General features: G+C 38.0%; 2 protein-coding genes across 2 annotated transcripts in view; one reads left to right on the forward strand and one right to left on the reverse strand.

Moving 5' to 3' along the window:
* On the forward strand, nucleotides 1-24,310 carry LOC105275437 (cubilin). The gene is made up of 53 exons (XM_026968215.1): nucleotides 1-80; nucleotides 437-566; nucleotides 648-833; nucleotides 1,090-1,143; nucleotides 1,245-1,385; nucleotides 1,447-1,550; nucleotides 1,873-2,023; nucleotides 2,149-2,391; nucleotides 2,680-2,992; nucleotides 3,357-3,679; nucleotides 3,918-4,274; nucleotides 4,420-4,573; nucleotides 4,715-4,908; nucleotides 4,990-5,509; nucleotides 5,706-5,931; nucleotides 6,164-6,481; nucleotides 6,574-6,734; nucleotides 8,163-8,498; nucleotides 8,750-9,249; nucleotides 9,359-9,760; nucleotides 9,918-10,191; nucleotides 11,454-11,723; nucleotides 11,788-12,299; nucleotides 14,214-14,409; nucleotides 14,689-15,060; nucleotides 15,151-15,347; nucleotides 15,500-15,651; nucleotides 15,859-16,047; nucleotides 16,192-16,373; nucleotides 16,560-16,781; nucleotides 16,949-17,095; nucleotides 17,225-17,300; nucleotides 17,603-17,714; nucleotides 17,800-17,959; nucleotides 18,138-18,407; nucleotides 18,511-18,584; nucleotides 18,682-18,911; nucleotides 19,024-19,230; nucleotides 19,320-19,455; nucleotides 19,613-19,946; nucleotides 20,128-20,325; nucleotides 20,515-20,671; nucleotides 20,750-20,927; nucleotides 21,105-21,338; nucleotides 21,574-21,736; nucleotides 21,821-22,041; nucleotides 22,212-22,286; nucleotides 22,370-22,434; nucleotides 22,551-22,791; nucleotides 22,998-23,160; nucleotides 23,478-23,716; nucleotides 23,985-24,096; nucleotides 24,187-24,310. Exons 1-53 carry the CDS (start codon nucleotides 13-15, stop codon nucleotides 24,219-24,221), a joined length of 11,274 nt encoding a protein of 3,757 aa, XP_026824016.1. The 5' UTR covers nucleotides 1-12; the 3' UTR covers nucleotides 24,222-24,310.
* The window catches only part of LOC105275417 (sialin), a 16,972-nt gene continuing 15,169 nt past the window's right edge, over nucleotides 24,301-26,103 (reverse strand). Inside the window, exons 14-15 of the mRNA XM_026968213.1 lie at nucleotides 25,663-25,770; nucleotides 24,301-25,352 (exon numbers count right to left, since the gene is read on the reverse strand). Of these exons, the coding sequence (XP_026824014.1) occupies nucleotides 24,503-25,352; nucleotides 25,663-25,770 (958 nt within the window). The 3' untranslated portion in view covers nucleotides 24,301-24,502. The remainder of the gene's footprint in view (nucleotides 25,353-25,662; nucleotides 25,771-26,103) is intronic.

Below are 26,103 nucleotides of genomic sequence, written 5' to 3' on the forward strand. Positions count from 1 at the left end.
ATCGTCGCTGGCATGGCTTCTGCACCGGGATGGTTTCTATTATTATACCTGGGCTTCTGTGCGGCATGGATGGACGAGAGGTATGATAAGAGTTTGCACAATGCACGTCAATGTACATCTTGTCGTTTGCATTTGCATACAGTGTCTGCCACATGTCGAGTTAAGTCAGAAGAAGTTACTACAGATTTGCATAATATCGCGATACAATTGACGTATAAAGATAGCCATTTACGTATCAATGACTGATGCCAACAAGAATCGGGAGGGATAGAAAGAGTTTTATATAAAATCGATTTTGTATCGGTCAGATAAAAATCCTTCTGCATCTATCTTTCTTACAGAAACCTACCCTCCTCGGTTATAAATAAAATATATAATTAATATATAATTAATGTAAATTATTAAATATATTAATGTAATTAATATATAAATTCAGACCTGTTCTGGAGGCTCGAGACGGACATCTCATAATCTCCAGTGCGAGAGACAGAAACATCACTCTGAAGATAATGGGGGGCGGTTACGTGAACGTCAATGAGATCAATCTGCTTCATGTAGCATCGGCGGTGAATATACGTTTATTAATCCGTTTGTACGGTACAATTAAGATTTAATTGGCCAACACATTAAACTTTGATCCTGTTTAGGCGCAAAATGCGACCCGGGTCATCGACAGGTGGCAGAGAGGATATCTCGCCGTGATGGAGAACTCTCTTGAACGATTAGCGACTATAGTGACAGGCCCTTTGGGTTTACAGAGAAGAGTCGCTCTACTTGAAAGGGGCATCGATGCGAACGGCACGAATCGTGCGGGAAACAGATCACGTACACAGGTAAGAATTACGAATGCATGAAAAAATATTGACAGCTTTTGCGACGTACATGATGCATTTCCCTTGCGACATATTTCTACAAATTATGCTAATGCGTCGGCGAAAATTAAAAATTGTTTTATATGATAAAATCACTATTTATCTTGCAATTTTATCGCGTAACTCGGGGTAAAAATGTTATTTTATTGAAATATACGTTTCTCTAACTGAAAGAGAATAGAAAATAAATTATTATTAATATAATATTTCTTTGTAGAATTATCCAATACCGGGATTCGCCAGAAATAGCATACGTCGTATCAATGTCCGAGTATGTATAATTTGCAGCTCTATTTATTGTACGTTGTATGTGCAAATAACGTGACACGCGTAATTAAATTAAAAAATGTGTAAATTATATTACTGATTTAGCTCAAAGCCTTAGAAGACACGTTGAGAGCTATGCAAACGCTACTCCGAGAAAATGAGTGCCAAAGTAATCCATGTCAAAATGGCGGTACGTGTGAGGATCTCTATGACGGCTATCAATGTCATTGCACATCAAATTGGGAGGTACGTCAACGTACTGTAAAAAGCATTTGACATTTTGTGAAAATAATTCATGGCTTTTCAGGGTCCAAATTGCATGACAGATGTCAACGAATGCGCGAGATTTCTTGGTACGGATCTTGGATGTCAGAATAGGGCAACGTGTCGCAATTTGCCTGGAAGTTATCGGTATGCAACATTATGCACTTTTACACGCAGATTTCTTAACAAGATTTTTTTCTTTTCTTCAGTAAAAAGTAAAATAATAATTTTTAATAAAAATTTATTAAAATTTAATTAAAATTTAATTAAAATCTATTTTATCAGAATGGTATCTAAAGTGAAATACAATTTGAATAATTTTTCTTTTTCATCGTACTTCTTTTAATAATTCTACTGTTGTGTGAGTTCTGGCAAGAGGTATATCTCTGTGGGTTCAAGGGACATGCAATTTCTCAAATATATACTATACGGGACGTCTATGTGTAATCTATAATCGGTTCGATACTAGATGTGATTGCTTGCCCGGATGGTTTGGCCTTCATTGCACGCAGAAAACGTCGATTTGCAACGCGGAGAACTCCGGAGCGCTTTGCGGCGAACACGGCGTGTGCGTCGAGAAAAGTGGCTCCTCACTTGGATACACGTGCATCTGCGATCAAGTACGTGTTACCGCTTCCTATTTTATAAATACTCCTTTTCTTTTCACTTGTCAAACTGATACGTGAGGCACACCTTGTTCACGTGAACTGGCAGAAACGCTAAGCCCCTTATTTATTGTTCTTAGGGATGGCAGAAGGACGGCACAAACCCGGCTTGCATCAAGGATGTAGATGAATGTGCTGCGGACCATCCACCCTGCTCCGTAAATCCACCGGTACCGTGTCGCAACACACTTGGCTCGTTCACTTGCGGCGCCTGTCCGCATGGCTACAGTGGGAATGGCTATTATTGCACCGACATTGACGAGTGTCTAATTAATAACGGCGGTTGCAGCACCTCGCCTTACGTGCAATGCATGAACACGTTGGTAAGTGCACAAAGAGAGATGTTACATGTTACACGCGACACGAAGTACAATATTATAAAGTAAAGCTGTGCTCGATAAATGTGACAAATGACGTTCATTTCAAAAGAAACATGCCATTGAAGATGAGGATGTGAAATAAGCATTACAATTGCAATCTACCGCCTCGCAATTCTGTGTTTTGTTTATATTAAAAGATAAATAAAATATAGAAAATAAATAAATTAAATTAAATTAAATTATATACATTAAATGCCTAATTATACATTTTATTAATGATTTGAATTGTAGGGTTCCAGGGTATGTGGCGCTTGCCCTTCTGGATACCGGGGCGACGGCATCAGTTGCATCTACGTCGGTGGTTGCGCCATCAACAACGGCGGGTGTCATCCATTAGCCAGCTGTACCGAGAATCCATCGCTTACAAGTTCTTATGTGCTCTGTCGCTGTCCAGCGGGTTACATCGGCAACGGAATGGGACCAAACGGCTGTCAAATTGATGCATCAGTTAATATAGCGTGCGCCAGCAACCCCTGCGTTTATGGCAGGTGCACGCCAACCGGCGAAAATGGCTTCACTTGCACGTGCAATCCGGGATATTCAGGTACGTATTACCAATGAAAATGGGATGGGGAATCGACTCATCAACCTACTCGTAAATTGTAACGCTCTGCTTCTCACACGTCTCACTGACCGGATAAGATACAAAATCGATTTGCGTTTGATACATGTATGCAGTGGCCGCAAATAGTAAATATGTAATGTAAGAATGTAAATTGTGCAGCCAAAAATAACGTTTAAATTTGTTCTGCGAACAAAATAGTTATATAATTATATAATTACAATAATATCTTTTATTCTATTTTATTTTATTACTATTTTATTTAACTGAAAACTTGTGAGAAGTATTGAGCGTTTCGTGTATACTTACATTGCAACATAGCCGTATATTTTATTTTAACGTTTAGGCACTACGTGTAACGTACGGGTCGATCCGTGTTCGCCGAATCCCTGCCGAAACAACGGTGTCTGCCAGATTTTGGACGGACAAGTAACGTGTCAGTGTAGACCAAGCTTCACGGGAAGCAGGTGCGAAACTCCACGGCAATCGTGCGGCGGTGTATCACGAAATCCTACGGGGAGACTTCAATTCCCCATGGGTGGTAGCACATATCAGCACGGATTAAGCTGCGCATGGGTGTTGATCACGGAACCTTCTAAGGTTTTGAACGTCACCTTCTCTGCTTTCAATCTTGAGCACTCCACGGATTGCAAGTTCGATTTCCTACAGGTATGATGTTACACGTTCGACAGTTAAAATTTTCTTAATATCTTCACTCTGCGTTGAAGTTATTATAAATGTAGCGAAGCGAAGTTTTAAAATACGAAAAGTTACTTCAAGCATTTGTAAGTTCTTCGATCAATTCTAAAAATTTGATCTTTTCATATATATTTATTTAATATTATCTAAATATTAGAATTTTAAAGAATGAGAGAAATAAAAATTACGATGCACGTTATATTTTTAGATCCATGACGGCAGAAATGCTGGTAGCCAGATGATCAATCGATTTTGCGGTGACACATTGCCTAACGGGAACGGCAACATCGTTTCATCCCATAACACCCTCTACTTATGGTTCCATTCAGACAGCAGTGTATCTCGCGGAGGATTTACTTTTGAATGGAATAGCATCAATCCTGTTTGCGGAGGTGTTTTAGAAAATAATTATGGGACAATTTCGTCTCCGGGTTCGCCAGGGAGGTATCCGCCAAACAGAGACTGCTTCTGGACAATTAATGCTACACCATCAAAAAGAATTCAGTTCCACTTTGGTCTGGTGATGCTCGAGGAACATCCGACTTGCGAGAGCGATTATCTGGAGGTAAATGTTCCTTAATTCAACTGGCATGCAATATTATATAAATTTCTTAAGTTCTGCATTTTCCTTCTTCGTGACGTTAAACATCTCAATTTATAAAACGATCATCTTTTTCATTACACTTTATATTAATTTTATATTCGGATAGATTACAGGTATAGATAACGAACGCTTAGGACTTTTCTGCAATCACACGCGTCCGCCGCCATTGATCACACCAAGTTCCGAAGCAGAAGTTCACTTTCATTCTGATAGTGCTGGTCAAGATGCTGGTTTCCAAATCCATTATTCACTGATTGAAGGTATTTAAATTTAAAAGACAGCTCGCTTCTATCTAATCAGCATTGACTCCAATTTGATATTTATCTGAAAATTTTCATAAATATTCACAGGAATATCATACGTTCGATCGTTTTCATGTCTATAAAAATTCACGTTATCAGGTGTACCCGGTTGTGGTGGAATGTATACTACCCCCACGGGAACGATCAGTTCACCCGGTCACGCATCTTCATCTTACCAACCGAACATGGAATGTGAATGGAAAATACAGCTGCCAATGGGCGAACGAATCAAAGCATCATGGTTACGATTTGATCTCGAGCACTCGAGCAGTTGCCAATTCGATTTCGTCGAGGTAATCTTTCGATTCTTTCGCAGCAACGTTCCATGTAGGGAGGCATTGTTTTTAATTAGTATTTTGTTTGCACGTTTTCAGATTTTCGATGGACCTACCACGGAGTCTCAGCTACTTGGGAGATACTGTGGATCTGATATTCCACCAACATTCAAATCAAACTCGAATACTATAGTTGTGATTTTCAAATCCGATTGGTCTTACGAACTGGAAGGCTTTACTCTGTCATACGAGGCTTTATGTGGCGGTGAATTCCACGATTCAACTGGGATCCTCAAGTCGCCCTTCTATCCAAACACCTATCACGGTTCGAGGACATGTACTTACGAAATCGTACAACCGACTAATAAAGGAATCGTATTGACGATTGAAGACATGGACATCGAAGGCAGAGAACCACCAGATTGTTACTACGATTACCTCGAGATCTACGATGGTGATAACGAAAATACAACGAAGCTTGCCACGTTATGCGGTGACGTGGGACACATTCCAGCCGAGCCTTATTACTCCACGCATAACTACATGTACATAAAGTTTACGACTGATAGCAGCATCGAAGGCCGAGGCTTCAAAGCCAATTACACGACCATCGATCGCAGTAAGTACACTTGCACTTTGATTTATTAAATGTAAATTAATCTATAATTATGATAAAAATTGTGGCAGCTTTAAATGGAGTAAATTTATTCTACACCATTACAACCGTAAAGCGTAAAAATTTAGATTAGAAAGATTTTTTTAAGAAAAAAATTTAGATTCTACGAAATAATTAATGTTACTTTGATCTTATTAAGGATGTGGCGGAATGTTCAAAGAATCGAATCACGTGATTCAGTCTCCCATTGAAAATGGAGTTTACGCCAACAATGAACAATGCATTTGGACTATTCAAGCACCGCCAGGATACGTGATACAACTTACCTGGCTGTCATTCAATTTGGAATATCATGTTCATTGCGTCCATGATTACGTCAACATCTATGAAAATTACACGGCATCTGAGGAAGATATAACAGCTAAGTATGTATTAGCAATACCAATCTTTTTCATCTTAACAGTTTAAATGAAAACATAAATTACTTTAAATTTATACAAATTAACAATATGCGTTGCGATCATCTCAACTTAAATTCCACATTAAACAATTTCTGTGAATTCTCCTTCTAAAATATATTATATTATAATATAATATATTTAATTATATATAAATATATTATTATAAAATATATTATAATATAATTATATATTTCAGATATTGTGGTACTACTAAACCGCCCGACATAACGACACAAACTCGCACGCTCACCATACTATTCCACACCGACTCGAGTATTACGAGCGACGGATTCGTCGCTACGTATATTTTTGTGGATGCAATGAAAGTGTGCGGTGGCCGTTACATGAAATCAAACGGCGTTATTAAATCGCCAAACTATCCAAATTATTATCCAAACAAAAAGGAGTGCACTTGGATTATCGAAGCGCAGAACAAGCACAGAATCGTGCTAACGGTGGAAAGCTTCGAGTTAGAGGACCATTCCAGCTGCGCATTCGATTACTTGGAAATTAGGTAAAAATAACTTAGAAGTTAATTTCTTTATTATATTATTCGCACAAAACGCTATTTCGATATTTCGATATACGGTTTCCAATACATTTCAGGAACGGTGGTTACGAGTCTGCACCGCTAATCGGCAAGTTTTGCGGTACAGAAATACCTACTGAAATACCAAGCCAAACCAATCAAATGTACATTAAATTCGTTTCGGATTTCTCAAGATCGATGGAAGGCTTTTATATACGATGGGATAGCACCACGATAGGTAACAGCTTTACAGGAACTTTTAACTAAGTTTTCTATTGGGTCATTAAGTATGAAACTTTACAAATAGAACATAAACTTTTACATTTTTTGGCACATGGACATGATTTATTTTCAATCGAAGTATGCGCCCATGTTATCTACACACTTCTGCCATTTTAGTGGTAGTTGGTCTATGCCTCTACTATAGAAGCCAGGAGCACGGGAATCGATGAGGTCGCGGAAGGCTGTTTCGACTGCCTGTTGAGAATTGAAGAATTTTCCCACCAAGAAGTTGTCCAAATTCCGGAAGAAGTGATAGTCGGTAGGTGATAGATCTGGTGAATATGGTGGATGACGGAGAGTTTCCAATTCCAACTCCCGTAGCTTTGCCACGGTCAGTCGTGCAGTGTGCGGTCGAGCATTATCATGCAACAGGATTGGCATTGACCGATTGACCAATTTCGGTTGTTTAATAGCAAGTTGTTGCATCATTTCGTCCAGTTGCTTGCAATATACTTCAGCCGTTATCGATGTACCAGGTTTCATAAAGTTGTAGTAGATAACACCTGACCTGGACCACCAAACAGTCACCATAAGCTTCTTCTGTGTAACGTTGAGTTTCGCGTGATGTCTCGGTGGTTCATCAGCGTTCAACCACTGATGTGAGCGTTTACGATTGTCGTAGAGTATCCACTTTTCATCGCAGGTCACAATTCGATTAAAAAAAGATTCATTTTTGTGACGGGAAAGCAAAGAAGGGGAAGCCTCTAGACGTTGCGCCTGCTGCGCATCGGTCAATTCGTGCGGGACCCATTTGTCCAACTTCTTTATCTTACCAATTGCAGTAAATGAACAATATGGTGGGTATAGAAACATTGAATATCGATGCCAATTCACGTGTACTTTGAGATGGATCGGACTCTACTACGGCTCTCAAGTGATCATTATCCACCTTCGTCTTTGGTCTTCCACGTGGCTCATTAGCGAGGCTGAAATTTCCATCTCTGAAGTTTTTGAACCAATTGCCCACCGTTGCTTTAGTAGTTGAACCTTCACCAAATACAGCGTTGATATTACGAGCTGTCTCCGACACTGTGGTTCCACGGCGGAACTCATATTCATAAATCACACGAATTTTGGACTTTTCCATAGTTCTATAAAAAAGAATCCACCAATAAAACTAATGAAGATATTTGAACAAACAAATATGACATTTGAAGAGCGAACATACATCTATCACACTAACCTAACCTGATACTGACGTCTGGCGCCAAATTTGAGATAACAAATGTTAAAGATGGCGCTTTTACATTTGTAAAGTTTCATACTTAATGACCCAATATTATTTCAAGTCTTTTAATTTTATTAATATTTTATATTTTAATTAATATTTTATAATAAATTTATAATAGATTAATAAAATTTAATTTTATATTTAACTTTATAGGATGTGGTGGTACAATGAACACGGTCACTGGGGATATCATGTCACCGTATTACCCCGAACTTTACCAGGTAAACGCCGATTGCTACTGGAAGATCGCCGTAGCGGCGGGCAGTTTAGTGCAACTCGAAATAGTGGATCTTGATCTCGAACAGCATTCGAAATGTCGATTTGATTTTATCGAAGTATTCGAAGGCATCAGTCATCGTACAAATGGAAGACGTTACTGCGGTACCACATACCCGACGACCATCCAGGCCAAATCCAATCAGATGACTGTTCGATTCCGCAGCGATTTTAGTACTGCCGGTCGCGGTTTTCATCTGAAGTACAAAACGCGTAAGTATATGTGTCATTAATTCAATAATGCATAATTCTAATCCGATATGTTAGTTGTTGTTTCTGAAATTAATTAGCATTTAAATTATGTGTATACGTGCTTTTATTATTTTATTTATTAAAAAAATTTATAGCTTTAAAATTTTTGGAATTCCTTCTGAAAATGTTCTTCTTTATAAAATATTAAATATAATTATTCTTTATTTATATTATAATTTTATTTGTAAGAAAATATTACTTTTATGAATCAGAGTGCCATAACAAACTGCACGGCTATTATGGTGTGATCGAGTCACCGAATTTCCCCAACAAGTATGAGCACTCGACAAACTGCAGTTGGATCATCGAGGCTCCGATTGGTAACACAATAAATTTGACTTTCTCGCACTTTGATCTCGAAGGAAGCACCGCGGATATCACAGAACGTTGCCAGTATGACTATCTTCAAATCAATGAAGGCGATGACGACACCCCAAACACCGAGCTGGGTCGCTTTTGTGGATCTATCGATCTACCAAAGAAAATTAATTCAACGCAACATCAAGTGTTCATAACGTTTATCACGGATTCTTATGTTGCCTTTAATGGTTTCCGACTCGAATGGACGGTGAATGGTTGTGGTGGTCACTTGACTAAACCGTTTGACAATTTCACGTCACCTCAATACCCGTTCTCTTATCCGATGAATGTCGATTGCGAATGGCTGATTGAAGTGGATCACACATACAGCGTCGAACTCACTCTTCACAATGTGAGTATGCTTGAGGAAGAGTGCACACGAGGATTTCACAAATTTATTACGAAAGTATTAGATTCACTCAGTGCTGTTGTGCGAAAAAATAAAAACTTTCTCCTTTTAGGTGGAAACCGAAAAGGCATTCAAAGGCACGGTGTGTCCCTACGACAAAATCCAGATTTACGGTGGCGAGGACTCGGACGCGCCAAAATTGGTCGAGCTTTGTTACTCGGACAAGCCAGTGATATACACTAGTCCCGGCAACAAGATGTTCGTGAAATTCCACTCGGACGTATCGTATGCTGGTCGAGGATTCAACGCAAGTTACAGAAGCGTTCCTATCCAATGTGGCGGTAGATTTACAGCGAACTCAGGCGTCATTCACTCGGCCAATTACCCGCAAAATTATCCACATATTCAGGATTGCGAGTGGCTGCTGGAAGTTGACAGCAATCATCTTGTAAACCTCACATTCCTGGATTTTGATATCGAGAACAGTAGAAATTGCACGGATGACTATGTTAAGGTATTCCACATCCTGCCTACTGTTAAGACGCGTCAACTATTCAAATAAACTGTTTATAAAAGTATTGTGAAGAGTTGTAAAATTCGAATAAACATTTTTGCGTTTAGATATACGAACGAGAATTACGAACATTGATTTTGACTTTGTATTTTCACAGGTCTTTGATGGGCCAACGAAGGATGATCCATTACTGGGAACGCATTGCCATAATCAGCTACCACCGGCCTACATTTCGAGTAGTAATCAGATGTTAGTGGTCATGCGGACTGACAGTATAATCTCCGCCAAAGGGTTCAAAGCGAGATACACCAGATCCTGCGGAGCACGTATAATCGTGAAGGATCACGGTTTCCTCACACCCTCGTCTGACTACATCAGTACAGACACACACAATCCTAATTGTACATGGACGTTAATAGCAGAAGATCCAGGTAATGCGAGCTTTACTCCAATCTGTTATATATACAGTGCTGGCAAAAAGTTCCGGAACGGTTAAAAATCTTGGAAAATAATGATTTAGTGGAAAAATGTTTCAAACAAAAAGTATAGGGCTTAAAAAATCTATTAGATGATGATATATATTTGACCTTGGTATGACCTTGGAAAGCCCGGTCATGGTCAACATAAAAATCTTAAATGGAAACTCCTATTTTTTATTACATATTCTTGTAGCTTAGCTCGAGAGCTTTTCGAAACGCTATAATAAATTTTTTTTCTCTTACGTACTTTTTGACTTATAAGGCTTGAAGGTTACACAGTACCGCCGGCATTAGAATTACCCAAGGTGTACCGCGTGGAGGTTGCACGGTCGAATTTACACCTCTTTTGTGTGTGCGTGCGTGCGTATGTGTGCGTGTGTGTGTGTGTGGCGCGCGCTCGCGCGTGTGTGTGTGTTCTTCAAAAACTAACTTCACGAAAATAGTTTATACTCGTATGTACGAACAACGGCATTAATGCCGTCCGAATACCCGTGTGATCGCACACAACGATCGGGTCGCTTATACAATGCCGGTTGTAGGTGAGGTAAACACGAGCGAGCAAAATAGTTATCGGAACACCTCACCTATACGCAAGAAAGTTTATAAGTGACGCGCTTTCTTAGTGTGCGTCACACGTATTTTCGGACGGCATTAATGCCGTTGTTCGTACATACGAGTATAAACTATTTTTGTGAAGTTAGTTTTATGAAGAACACACACACGCGCGCGAGCGCGCGCCACACACACACACACGCACACATACGCACGCACGCACACACAAAAGAGGTGTAAATCCGACCGTGCAACCTCCACGCGGTACACCTTGGATAATTCTAATGCCGGCGGTACTGTGTAACCTTCAAGCCTTATAAGTCAAAAAGTACGTAAGAGAAAAAAAATTTATTATAGCGTTTCGAAAAGCTCTCGAGCTAAGCTACAAGAATATGTAATAAAAAATAGGGGTTTCCATTTAAGATTTTTATGTTGACCATGACCGGGCTTTCCAAGGTCATACCAAAGTCAAATATATATCATCATCTAATAGATTTTTTTAAGCCCTATACTTTTTGTTTGAAACATTTTTCCACTAAATCATTATTTTCCAAGATTTTTAACCGTTCCGGAACTTTTTGCCAGCACTGTATATTGAACTACATGTACTTTTTTAAACCATTAATTTATCCTTTTTCTAATTTCTTTGCATATCATTGCAGCCGATCATGTGACCATAACTTTCACGCATATGGAGATTGACCCGCTCGAAATTAGCGGACGCTTGGATTCTTATTTGGGCCCCTGTTCCTTGGACTACGTCCAGGTGTTCGAGGGTGAAGGCATGGATGGTCCGCTTCTAGGAAAATGGTGCGACAATATCACACCACCACCAGTTACGAGTACCGGAAGTTCGCTCACCGTGCACCTATACAGCTCAAACGAAGAGTTACTCGGCCACTTCGCCGCAGCTTATTCTGTTCTGAATACAGGTACGTCAAGTTAAGGTAAGAAATGAACGAACTAACGAGATTTCTAATTTTATATTGCTGCTAGCCTGCGGTGGAAATTACACCTCCGAAAAAGGAGCAATCACCTCGCCGGGTTATCCGAACAGTTACCCCCTAAACGCGGAATGCGTTTGGGTTTTGAACACCTCCCCCGGTAACAGGGTCACTCTCACATTCTCCGAGTTCGATATCCAATCCAGCGAAAACTGCGATCTGGATTATCTGGAGATACGGGAGAACAGCGGGATCGGAAAACTCATTAGCGTTTCTTGCGGCAAGGATGTCGCGTCGATTACGTCCTCCAGCGTACTCTGGATTAAGTTTAAGAGCGACAGCTCGGGCACCGCCAAAGGTTTCGTGGCCGAATACAATTACGTCGGAGGAAACGAACTCGAAGGACCTTCTGGACGCATTACCTCGCCGTTGTATCCAAAGCCTTTCAGGCGAGTAGCTGAGATATCGTGGCGCGTCACCGTCGACATGGATTCGATCATACGCGTCGAATTCAGCGATCTGCGTATGGAAAAGTTCTTAACGACGTGTGTCTCTAACGTTAGAGTAAGTATTCAGCATTACATAGAAAATTTAGAATGACTAGTACAACACAGGCGCGCGCTATTTTATTTTTCAGTACTAATAATGTTTTCGAATAATAATATTCATCTATTATTTATTATATGTACAATTATTACACTCTACCAAATTGTTAACCTCCACGCGAAGACATTTAACACGGATTTTTAAGAGTGGATTTGGCATATTGCGAGGATTTTTCGACGATTGAAAATCCTTTAGATTTAGAAATGAAAAAGTTATCGCGCTTAAAAGATTTTTTCTTTTCCGAGGAGTTCTGAGTTGATGATATCATTATTTTTTATATTGCCTAGAGTTCTCTGCTATTGAAAATACCGTAAATTCAGAAATGAAAAAGTTAGCTAAAAATTGTTTTCTTCTCAGAGGAGTTCTGAGTTGATGATATCACTATTTTTTATATTGCCTAGAGTTCTCTGCTATTGAAAATACCGTAAACTCAGAAATGAAAAAGTTCTTTAACTGGGAAAGATTTATTAACTGGGTCTATGAATAAACATTTGCATAGGACTGTCCTAACTAACATGGATTTTGGATTGCGATATGGACTATCAATACATTTTTGCAAATGACCGTTGTAACTATTGTGATGTTATCGAAAGTATAAAATACAAATCTTGATGATCAACACGAATTATGAATACAAAAAAATAAAAATAATGTAAAACTGGCTTGCGCGTACACGTCTCAACTCGTTTGCAATTCGACTCCTTCGCGCTCACCGCTGCGTTGGAACTAAATAATCGTAGCATATCAATGACGGATCACCGCTATTATAATTACTGGTTTATTTTTTTTACTATAAATATGGAGTTTTGATTTCGCTTATGGTTTACTGATATACATTGAAGATGGTCTAACGAATAGATCGAAACGTTTGTTGATTGATTTGTACTCAAATTAAATTGTATTAAGCACGTAGATCTTGCTTCGCTGTGATTATATTATTTTACATTATTTGAAAAAGTTTAGCCTTTAGAAATTTTTTCATATTCCGAGTAGTTCTGAGACTTTTATATTGTTAATTGGCATATTGCCAAGATTTCCCGACTATTGCAAATCCTTTAGATTCAGAAATGGAAAAGTTCTCGAGTTTAAAATTGTTTTCTTTTTCCGAGGAGTTCTGTGCTATTTATATTGTTATTTACCATATTGCCTAGAGTTCTCAATGATTTAAAATTCATTAAATCAATAAATGAAAAAGTTCTAGCCCTAAAACTTTTTTTCCGAGGAGTTCTGGGGCATCTATATTATTATTTGGCATATTGCCTAAAGTTCTCGATGATTTAAAATTCGTTAAAACAATAAATGAAAAAGTTCTAGCCATTAAAATTTTTTCTTTTTCCGAGTAGTTCTGGAGCATCTATATTATTATTTGGCATATTGCCTAGAGTTCTCGATGATTTAAAATTCGTTAAATGAATAAATGAAGAAGTTCTAGCCATTAAAATTTTTTTCTTTTTCCGAGGAGTTCTGGGATAGTTATATTGTTACCAGCACAACACAGGCGCGCGCTATTTTAGTTTTCAATATTAATAATGTTTTCGAATAATAATATTCATTTATTATTTATTATATGCACAATTGTCACACCCAAATTGTTAACCTCCACGCGAAGACAGCCGCGCGATGGTAATCTAAACTGAACATAACGCACAACGCGAATATTCGAAGTTATCAAAAGTAACAGTCCTAATCGAGATAACCAATCAGCGTCGCGGAAAAGAGGCAACAATGATTTCGATTTGATTTACCACGGCTTTTTAAAGAGTGGATTAACATATTTTTAAAAACGTTCCAATGTGTGCGGCCACTATAATTAAATTATGATATTCGTGTTTATTGAGAACTATTAAGTAAGTTTTATCCATTTCTGGATAGATATTTGATGGATATGATAACGAAGCGCCAGTTCTGCTAGACGCATGCGGCTACTCCCAGCCAGAACCAGTAGTATCATCCAGTAATGTGATTTTCATCCAAATGAAAGCCGAGTATACGAGACAGGGAATGTTCTTTGATCTTACTTGGCTCCAAATACCGAGAGAATCTTCAGAAAATAACAAGGAGACTAAATGTAAGAATATATAATTATAATATTTAGCGTCACTTTCAAAAATTAACTATAACGTAGCATTAAAGAAATTAATACAAAAAGTTAGTACAACTTAGCTTAAAATTAATATTGTATGTGGAATTATCAGATGACCTCTTTGCAATATTCCAATTTTAAATTAAATATCTTTATCTTATCCTACTTTCAAGTAGCGTAAAATAATGCATATTGAATGTTACAACGTAATATACGCGTACGAGAGAGATTTATGCAGTGATCCCAATTAACTTTTTTCTACAGTGTCAGAGTGCAACATGGAAGTAGCACTAATGAGTGATCGCAACCACACGTATACGTTCAGTTCTCCCGGTTGGCCGACCGGCTACGCGCCCAATGTGCATTGCAATTGGGTGTTCACGTCGCCACCCGGAACGCATTTGGTGCTGAGGATAATAACTATGAATTTGGAAGAAAGCAGCGAGTGCATAGCGGATTCGGTGTCTGTTTATTCAGGATACGCGTTAACGTCGACGGACAATGCTAAATTGGAGAGCAAGTTATGCCTGTCGAACTCCTCCACGGCTTTGATCAAAGCGAGCAACGTGATGACAGTGAAATTCGACACGGACGCATTCGTCAATAAAACCGGCTTCAACGCATACGTATATCGAGGTTGCTGCAATACTTGACTTGTCTCTTAGCAAGTTTAATTGTCCGTGCAGTATATAATATGTTCGTGAACATTATTCTCAATGTCGTTAGATTGCGGAGGTGAATTAACTGGCCCGAACGGCGTGATCGAGCATGAAAATAGCTCTTACACGAGAGGGATTCGCACGTGGCAGTTCACATGCGAGTGGATCGTAACGGTGAAACCCGGCAGAACTATCAAAGTCCAAATTATCGATATGTCGATACAAGAAACGCCCGATCATACATGCGGTACTAATAGTTTGCTGGTTAGTATTATATTATTAGTTTTTGCCAATAGAGCTATAAACTAAAAGTAATGGAAATCTATTATACACGATATTTCCCGAAAATGATTAATTAATATAAGAAAATAAGCATTTATAAATTTAATATCGAAAAATAATCTGCGTGATTCTAGCTGAAAAATGGAAACGGAATGCTTTCGCCGCTGTTAGGTAACGGGAAATATTGCGGCAATGTATTACCACCGGAACTAGAAACCACTGGAAATCAACTTTACGTTAAAGCTACTGGCAATGGTCCTTACCTCAACTTTAAGCTTACTTACAAGTAATCGAATGATTCTTTCTTTCTTTAGATCAATAGTATATGTGTGAGCAAAGTTTATGATTTACAAGCTTATATAAATTTATATAAATTATAGCGATTTATAAGCAAATGTATAAATAAATTTTAGCATCTCTTTAACGTTGAAAACTACTAGTAAAATGTTTATTTTAATTCTAGACTAATTTTAATTATTTTTTTCATATATAGGGAAGTAAGTATGAATTGTGGCACCGACTTTACCTTGACAAACAAACAGAACAATTGGGAAATAACAACCCCGAACTATCCAAACATTCCTCCAACATATTCCGAATGTACTTGGAAAGTGAGTGCACCGACAGGAGATAGGATCTCTATTCATTTTCCGGAAAGATTCGATTTAAGCAACACTAAAGAGTAAGTATATTTTTTAGAAATTGAATTTTATTGAAAATTTCAGTTATAATAATTATTAGAGGGAAGCGGGACAAATTTTTCGAAAAATATTAATTAAAAAAAAATTAATCCGCTAAAGAAACGTTTTTATTATAACAATATCAGCTGCGAAAGGGAATACGTTGAAATAAGGGACGGCGGTACCGACGGTTCGAGACTCATGGGAAGATTTTGCAAAGATGTAGCACCCAGCACCATGACCACTACTGGCAACATGATGTATATCTACTTTTACACGGACGTGGCGGAACCCAAGAATGGCTTCAAAGCCGTCATTACTTCAGGAGGTAATAATTAAATGTGTGTGAGTGTGTGAATGTATTTTCAAAATTTTTATACGATATGAGAGTAATAATTTTTAAGTGGTTTTACATAGAAATAACGGCTCTACGTTTAATTTATAATAATTTTGTATAAAAATCATAATACATATTCGACGAAGTATATTTCACGTGTGTCGATGTTACATACAGAAGTCTGCGGTGGAATTTTGCGCGGTACTAGCGGCATCATCAAGTCACCTAATTATCCGCATAGCTATCCTAAGAATCAATCTTGCACGTGGCTAATAATAGGACCAACGGAGCACACGTTGAAATTAGAATTCCGCGATATACATCTTCCTGGTTTCCGCCACTGCGAATTAACCGATCGCGTGGAAATTTCAGAGAAAATTAAACTAGAAAATGAGACCAGTAAGTAATAAGACAACTAACATATGTTACCGTAAATTCGGGTCGAAGAATCCATTATTATAGATATAATAATTATTATATAATAATAATTTAATCTAATAATAGTTACTATATAATAAATAGTTATTATATAATGATAATAGTAAAAAGAATACATTTTTCCATAGTCTCAAAACTTGGAACTTACTGCGGTCTTCGTAAACCGGACATGATTGAAACATCATCGAACGAAGTATACGTGCACTTTCAGAGTGATAATAGGGACTACATGAGTTTCAGGGGTTTCAGCATAAACTTCACCGCTAGCCAGGAAAGTTAGTAATCGTAAAGCAAACTGTATCGAGCAATTTTCACTCGCACGTTACAAACTTTACTTTGTACGTTATCCGCACGATTTCGAGTTTTATGTTACAAACTTTACATTACATATCATGTGCTTGCAGCGTGCGGTGGTTCATTAACCGCTTTAAGTGGAATAATTAAGTCACCCGGATATCCTCATCCGCGTATACGGCCCAGGTAATTTTTTCTAAGAAATAAGTCCATATCATAAAACTACTAGTAAAATGCTCCATCTGCCTATGTGCGTGTTAAGTAAATTAATAATAATATGTTTGCATAAAGTTATGATGTTTTATCGATGATATCGATAGAACAAAATTATTTAGTACAAACGATATTATATATTCAAACTATATAAATCGGTCGCTAATTAGCCTGATAAATATAATTTACTTTTAAAATCCTTTTTTTAAATCCTTAAAACCGAAATATTGTTTATCAAATTTTTATTTCTACTAAATTGTAACGATATGTTGTAGATATTGTGATTGGCGAATCGTGTTACCGATGGGTTATCAAGTCGTGGTGAATATTCTTGATCTAGACATCATTAATGAATTTCCATCCACAGGCGTGGGATACGCACTTACAGTAAGTACTGTATTAAGATGTGCTAGTAAAATATAAGAATCTTTATCTTAAAGGAACAACGTACTAAGATTCTTCTTCTCTACAGTTCTATAACGATTATCGATTTAAATCGAAAATCAAAGTCTTAGGTCAGGGCAGCACTACTCAGGAGATCAAAAGTTCCAGTAATACCATGCTCATCGCCTATTGGTCTTCCGTGGGGCACCGGGGTTTCAAACTTCGCTATTCAGCTCAGATTCCAGCTCGTAAGTTTCTAAAGCTTCTACTGGTAATTATTTGTCCGTCATGAATTACAATTAATTAGATTGAAGATGTAGAAAAACAGTTTTTCTAATCATATTTTACTTGTGAATATGTAAACCGCGCAGACATTAGGAGAAATGTTAACAGATTGGCGACTTTTATCGATTGCATTGTCCGTAGCTTGCGGTGGAAATCTGCGAGAGCCTGCTGGCAATATAACGGGTCCTAGAAGCTTGCCTTTTAATGAAAGCTCGTACGTCTGCAACTGGAAATTGGAACCACCCGAAAGCATGATTGATCTTGCCAACAATACCGGCTTAACGTTAACGATAAAAGTTTCCGGCTTCTTAGGCCGAACCGATAATGCAGCCGTGCAGTCATACAATCTTATACATTTTCGTACTTACTCTCCAAGAAATTGCTTTATTCCTCAGTACATCGTACTTCAGGGTAAAACAATAGACACTTATTAATAATAATCATTAGAAAGAGAAAGCAAATAAAAATCAATGAAAATTATGGTGAGCAAAATATGATTCTTAAATTGTTGTAGATATTGGAATAATATGTAGAAATCTGACGGAACCGGCATATTTGAGAAGCCCGAAGATAGTCAACGAATTGACGGTAACATATTATCAACATTTATCTTTTATACATAAAATTATTCAAAAATTCAATCCTAAAAGTAGAAAGGAAGAGAATCTTATTCATTAATTTTCAGATGATAAACGGCACTTATGGGAAACGTATGGACGTCAGTTTGGAATATCAGTGGCAATCATGTGGTGGTATTTTACAAGGTCCATCTCACACCATTAAAGCGCCAAAGAACATTCTGTATCCAGTAAATTGCGCTTGGCATATAGATTATCCTGCTGGTGATACATTCAAGCTCTCTTTCACCAAGCTGCAACTTGATTTAAATTGTGACAGAGCTTTCTTCATTATCAGGTAGACTGTTTTATATATCTTTAGGGTCATATATCTTTTGATGTGTTCTTTGTTAAATAATTAGATATAATTTGTATCTTTGCCGCATATATACCGCTCGGTTTATAATTAGGAATGGCGAAGCGATGGCACCGCAAATCGAGAAACTCTGCGGTCACACCGCGCACTCGGGGCATGAAATTAACAGCATATCGAACCAGTTGTGGATTGAATATTTCTCATCTGGAAATTCAAGCGATTTTGAATTCAAAACGGATATTATCAACACCGGATGCGGTGGATCATTGCACGGTTCCAATCGGGAGATTTCATCTCCGCAGTAATTATACAGTTTTATTTCTTAAGATGACAGAGAGACACGGCCTTTAAAGAACTATTATTTAGTAGCGCTTTTCTGTACAATTGCAGCTTCCCCAAACAATATCCGAACAACAGCGAATGCACGTGGGAAATAATGGGTGACAATGGGTATCACATAGGCTTGGCTTTCGTCGACCGTTTCAGCCTGGAAACTAGCCATAATTGCGAAAACGATTATGTAGAGGTATGATTGTTTTTATGAAAAATGTTCAATGTATATTAATACAGTCGATTTTTCTTATCGCACACCACTTATAATAATTGCACTCTGTTTATAATGCCATTCTTGAAACATTTTTAAGAACGTTGTAAATGATTGATGAAATAAAACGTTTTCTCAGGTGTTCGATTGGATCCGAAAAGATGGAGATTATGATAATGGTGAATGGAGGGGTCTCAGCAAGGTCTGCGGCAGGAACTCACCTCCGCCCTTTAACTCCACGTCAAACCGCATGAAAGTGATTTTCCATTCGAATGAGGCAGTACGATCGGACGGTTTCCACGCCGTCTGGAGCGAGAATTGCGGCGGTATATTCCAGGCGACCGAGAGAATCAACATCATACAATCACCGTCATATCCCGGCTTCTATCCATCCAACGCGTTCTGCAATTACACCATCGTTGCGCCAAACGAAGACATTATCATCGAATTCACCGACTTCCAGCTTGAGCGCGGTGAGTGACGACCGTCAAGATCTGTCTCCGCGTTGGAACGCCTCCGTATATTACGTACTCCTATGCGCGCAATCCTGTGCATTCGTACGGCTACGATATCATGTATGAGACACGAAGAGGATTCGTTGCCTTTAAAGTAAACGAACGGTTGCGAGATTAAAATTTCCTTAATTTTCAACAGGTCGCTCAAATTGCCGCTTCGATAACGTCACAGTCATAACAGAAAGTCTGTATACGCATTATAATATGGAAGATACAGAGATCTATTGCGACAACAAGAAACCGCCACTTTTGAGATCTCTCTCGAAGGTGCAAATTATCTTCATGACAGATAGATACGTGCAGCGAACCGGGTTCCAATTCAAATATTTCATCAACAGTGAGTTCCTTTATAATTTCTCTATGTATTATAGACGACAATCGTAAAAATTGTGAGCAATAATCCGGAATTATGGACTGGAGAACGTAATTAAAAATGATACATTAGAATTAGCAATTTCACTGTAATCACATGAGTAGGATGATTACAGAAAGACTAAAGGAATAACGATGTCATTATAATTAACAGAATGTGGCGGTATAATTACGAAACCCAGTGAGCTCAAGCCTTTGATGCACGGTGAGGAGTACTTTGGACGTATGAATTGTACTTGGATTATTAAAGCGCCGCAAGGCAAGAGTGTGCTTGTACGGTTCGAGAAGTTCATCCTTGAGCACAGCACAAGGTGAGCTTCAGAGCTTCAAATCTGTGTCAAACGTGTTTCCGTTATCCGGTTTTACCAATTATCATCGTCAATTTGTAGTTGCTACTTCGATAATGTCGCCGTTTACGAGGGTGATTTCGTTAATCCGGACAAACGGCTAGGCCTGGTTTGCGGAAACTTGACTAGAAATTTGCCATTATTCAAATCCGACTCCAATTCTATGGTCGTCAACTTTAACGCAGACAGTTCGAGGCATTTCGAAGGTTTCACTGCCAAGGTGCTATCTGTTTCGCTAAATATAGTCCTATTTATAAAATCTCAGTTTGTTATTCGATAATAGTAAGCACAGCATTTTTGCGTGCAATTATTATCTGAGAATTTTCTTTCTTTCATCATTTTTTGCCAATGCTGTCAATTAAATGACGAACGTAATAATAAAAGAAAAGAATTTTAGGTACTCTTCGTCACAAGTCCAGCCGATGGTTGCGGAGAGACCATCAACATGACTTCAATCCAATCTAAATCGTTCAGAACTCAGCTGGCGGCAACTTATCAGCCGTTCGAAGAGTGTCACTGGACTGTAGTGACATCACCGGGAAAAAATATCAGACTTACAATTAACAGCATGGATATCAGGAACTCGATTAATAACACTCAAAGTGATAAATGTACCGGTGATTATCTTGAGGTGAGTCCGAGTTCACGCATCTGATAAGTGCTTTCGATAACAAAATTTTAGCATTACATGCTAATGCACTCGCAATATATCTTTCGTATCGAAGAAACGCGACGTTGCATAATTGGAATTAACAATGAAGGAAGAAATAAGTGATAATTATTACATATAGTTTTTAACATTTTTCCTTATAGATTTGGTTTAATTTATTATCATATAATAATATCGTGTATTTTATTATTCGCAGGTCCGAGATGGCGGAGGACTTTATGCCGAAATGCTCGGTCAATATTGCGGTAACGTACTGCCACTTCCCATAGTATCTGTCTCGAACAAATTGTGGATCAGATTACACACTGACGGTACTGCCGAAGGTACCGGCGCAACGGCCACTCTTGATGTTATCGAGTGTAAGAGAATTTCCATCCTAATAATTTATTTCACGATTATAATATATTTCAGTGATTGTGATGCATCCTATGATTTTGTTACAGCACTCTGTGGTCTAACTAATCGAGTTATAAATGACACAGTGAAAGTACTTACTTCGCCTGGTTATCCTAATACATATTCACCTGGAATGAAATGTCGCTGGACCATGCGGCACGTAGATGAATATCATTCTTTAATAACAGCGCGAATTCGATTTACAGATTTCGATATGGAAGACTCTAATAAATGCGAAAATGAATATGTGGAAATTTCCGAGCATAATGTAAGTACTCAACGGATAATCACTACTTAAATACGTGTATTCTCTCTGTATGACAATATCTAAATATTTTAAAATAAATTATATTATTCTCTGACATCTTTAAAATGATAATACATATTTAAAGGTGGCTTAAAGTAAAACTATTATTTATTCTCTGCAATAATTGTTAGGAATTTATAAGCGAAGGCTTCGGAGCAGACTTTATTTACGCCGGCACAATGAAGCATCCTGTTACCGTCGAGCTTGTAAGATCATTCTCATTACCAATATAATAAATTTTGTTTTAACAATTTTTTTATACGTTATTACATATTTTCCTATTATTTAGGGTAGCCGTTTTCCTTATACATCATACAAATATTGTGGCACTCAATTACCGCATGAATATTATAGGTATATTTAAACTTTGTGTACTATAACATTATTTTTATTGAAATAAGAGTGTGTAAATATAACGTAAATTTTGATTGAAAGAACAGGACTATCCTAAATCGAACATTCTCTTGCAGTTATAGTAACGAGTTCCAAGTGACTTTTAAATCGACGTCCAGCGGTCACAAAGGCTTCAAATTGGAGTACAGCACGGCGAATTGCGATCGGAATTACACGAGTGAGCAAGGACGAATCGCTCATCACGGATTTACGAGCTGCTGGATCTCGATCACTGTCCCAGCAAACCGCACTATTTCCTTGTATTTCGTTCAATTCAACCTTTATGACGCAGAGCACTGCACGCACAACGCATTGCAAGTACGTCACCTCTCTTCGTCTCCGTTGAGAGTATCATTTGAACAATTATTCGAAGAATCAGTAGTTACATGGTGGATTTAACTCTTGGCGGAAATTTGAGTGACACAAAACTCACATTGATATGTGTTTAAAAAATTCTGCTAAAAGAAGCTAAAAGATGAAAGTCTCGCTGCAATCTTCAACTTTCAAGCGCATTTCGGTCGCAGGTTCACGATGGTGACTCCAGCGGACCGCTCATAACGACGCTATGCAACGCGGGGATACCGAACCCGATTTTCAGCACCGGCAACAAACTCACCCTGCATTCGTGGACCGAGAGCGCCAACTTTTATCAAAATTACGACATCATTTACACGACCACTGACGCAGGTACGATGCGCTCGCGTGCACGAATCTCCTCCATCGCGTTGCATCGTTCCTCCGACTAATGCGCGCCAGATGTGGAGAAATTGCGATGCGCGCGGTCGATGATTTACGATGCTGCCGGTGCCTTCTCGAGATACGCGCTCGTGAAATGTCGCGGTTTATTTTCACACGAGACCGAATGCGATTGTGACGCGACTCCGCTTCAGATACGGTCTTATGTGCCTTATGCGTGTTACACTGTAAATGAATGCACGAGAGCTTCGTCGCGCAGCCAATTGCTCCATGAAACAGCTGAAAAAGAAGAGAATGCATTTGCCCAGGTCGAGGTTGCGGAGGTCACATATTCAATTTCGGCGGCAGATTCACCTCGCCATTGTATCCTAGCACATACCGCAATAATACCGTGTGCACTTGGGACGTGAGCGTACCACGAGGCTTCAAGATTATTCTGCAGTTTCTCGCCTTCGACATCGGCACGAGGAGGAATTGCGAGAATAATAATGTCAAATTTTATGACGTTGTTCCCGAGCAACTTTTACGCAGCACTTACTGCGGCGGGGTAAGTTGTTTGTGAAATGATACGTTCTCGAGGATTGCCTGGATTCTATGTTTAATGGAACTAATTGTCTAAAGAGACGTCACAGTCTTCTCGATGAGAATCTATCTATTTTGCGAAATTTAAATTTTTAATTATTCTCCAGCATTATTAGATACTTTTGGAATTTTTGTTATAATGCTAATAAATATAATTCTCTAAGGATATATTATATAAATAATAATTTTAAACTTAATTTAAGGATGTGTAATATTCTTATCTTTTTGCGTAGGATGATCCAGCGAGATTCGAAGCTGAAACTAATCGAGTTCTCGTTGAATATGCTTCAACAGTGAACAATGTTGGAACAGGATGGGTTATTGCGTTCATGGCACAGTCGATGGGTAAGATAGAATATATGGATTCCTGTCTCCATGAATGAAAAATCGTGCAAGTGCATCGAACAGATAATAATCGTAAAATGATATTTCCAGAGCATCCGGTTGATATAATGGACAATTGGACATAAGGAGAACATCAAGACTGCGAGAAATAATAGATGAAAACGTAAATGTTGTAAATAGAAAGAATTTAATAATACGACAAACGTCTCTTCGACAATTTAACATAAAATTTACTGTAGGTAGACAAAATAAATAAGATCATCCCCCCTAACTTAGTACATGTTATCTTCTGAGACCCGGTATCGCTGTGATAAGATGCGATAAAATGTACTAACACGGAATGTCCCTGAACATTTCACAATCAAACGTTCGAGATTTTAATTAAAATTGATTAAAACTCGTAATATCAACGTTGCGATTCCGTGCACTCTTCACTCTCTGCTTGCATCGAGCAACTATTTTCAGTTTCAATTTTGTTTTCTTCTACTACCGTTTCCTCTTCCGCCAAATCTTCGACTTTATTCACCGTTTCTTCTTCTTCGAGATTTTCCGCGGCTGGCACCTCTTCTTCTTGTACCTCGCGCTTCTTCCTATCTTTCTTGTTCTCTTTTGGTGCTTTCGGAGCTTTCTCCTTATTCTTCTTCGTCTTGCTCACATTTTCCTCCTGCTTGGTATCTTCCGCTGGCGTATCGGTTTCGACTACTTCCACAACTTCTTCCTCAACTGCGGTCTTTGTATCCTTGGATTTTTTCTTCTTGTCATACTTTGTCTTCTTATCCTTCTTATTACTGACGTTCTCCACATTTTCGGACTGTTCTGATTTCGGACGTTTCGTCTGCTTCTTATTTTGAACATCAGCAGTGTTTTCCTCGGTGTTTTGTACTTCCTCAGTATTTCTCTTATTCTTTCCTTCCTTCAAGGTTTTCTTCGATTTTTGACGGATCTCAGAATTCTGAGAAGCTTCAGAATTCTTCTCGGATTCTTTCAATTTCTGTTTTGTGTTCTTATTTTTCTTATTTTGCTTTTCCATCTTCGTTTTATCGTTCGCCTTGTACTCAGAATTCATATTCTCTTCTTCGTTTATCGTCTCGACATTCTCCTCACGTTTGTTTCGCTTATTCTTCGACTTCTGCTCTGACTTGTAGGTATTTTTAGCTTCTGAGTATTTTTCGGAGGGATTTTCTTCTGATGAGCTACTCTTCCTCTTTTTCTGTTCTTTCGCATATTTGTCCTTTTTACCCGATTGTCGTTCATCTCTAGAAAACATTTCAATTAATAAATAACACAGAAAATTATGAGTTTTAATTAACGTGTGATACTAATAAGATATATTGTAATCTTGAAGACAGTATTTTAAGTATTTTCCTCACTTATTTCGGTTTAAATATACAGTATTTTAAATATTTTCCTCATTTATTTAAGTTTAAATATGCTTGAGTAATTGTCAATTTTATTTGTTTGGCATTGATGACTACATTTACGAAACGGGATAAAGACACTAAACGTTTGAAGACAATAAAATAAGTAAATGAGTTTTATTATATATTGTATTTAACAAATACTCACTTTGTACGATATTCTACATTGGTCTTCTTCTGCTTTCCTTCGCTGCCTTTGGATTCCACATCTTTGCCCGATTTCTTTGCAAGAGTGTCCGATGCGAGTATCGTAACCAATAAAAATGCAGTCAACAATATCCACAATCTAAACAAATCAAATATTGTCTTTCAAGTCCAAGAGTTTTCCTATATTTCTTTAAAGAAATCGCGTAGATTTATAGAGAAGCCATACATTAATATACAGTTGATAGCAAATACAAATTGTCTATATTACAATAAAATAAATCTTTTGATCAATGTGCCTAACGAGGTGTTGTTAACGTACCCAGCAAACACAAAGTAACAGGTAATATACATGTTAGTTATAATTTCCCACTCATTAATATAAATACAACATAACATACGTGTTATGTAACAATTACATTGTTGAATGGGAAATTATAACTAA

The sequence above is a fragment of the Ooceraea biroi genome, chromosome 3 (assembly GCF_003672135.1).
Source record: "Ooceraea biroi isolate clonal line C1 chromosome 3, Obir_v5.4, whole genome shotgun sequence".
NCBI classification, from domain to species: Eukaryota; Metazoa; Arthropoda; class Insecta; order Hymenoptera; family Formicidae; genus Ooceraea; species Ooceraea biroi.

Excerpts from the sequence above, each read along its gene's own strand:
- LOC105275437 (XM_026968215.1), top strand. The coding sequence starts at position 13 with ATGGCTTCTGCACCGGGATGGTTTCTATTATTATACCTGGGCTTCTGT. Across the intron at positions 5,510-5,705 it reads TTACACGACCATCGATCGCA|GATGTGGCGGAATGTTCAAA; the intron begins GTAAGTACACTT and ends GATCTTATTAAG. Across the intron at positions 20,672-20,749 it reads ATCCTTGAGCACAGCACAAG|TTGCTACTTCGATAATGTCG; the intron begins GTGAGCTTCAGA and ends GTCAATTTGTAG.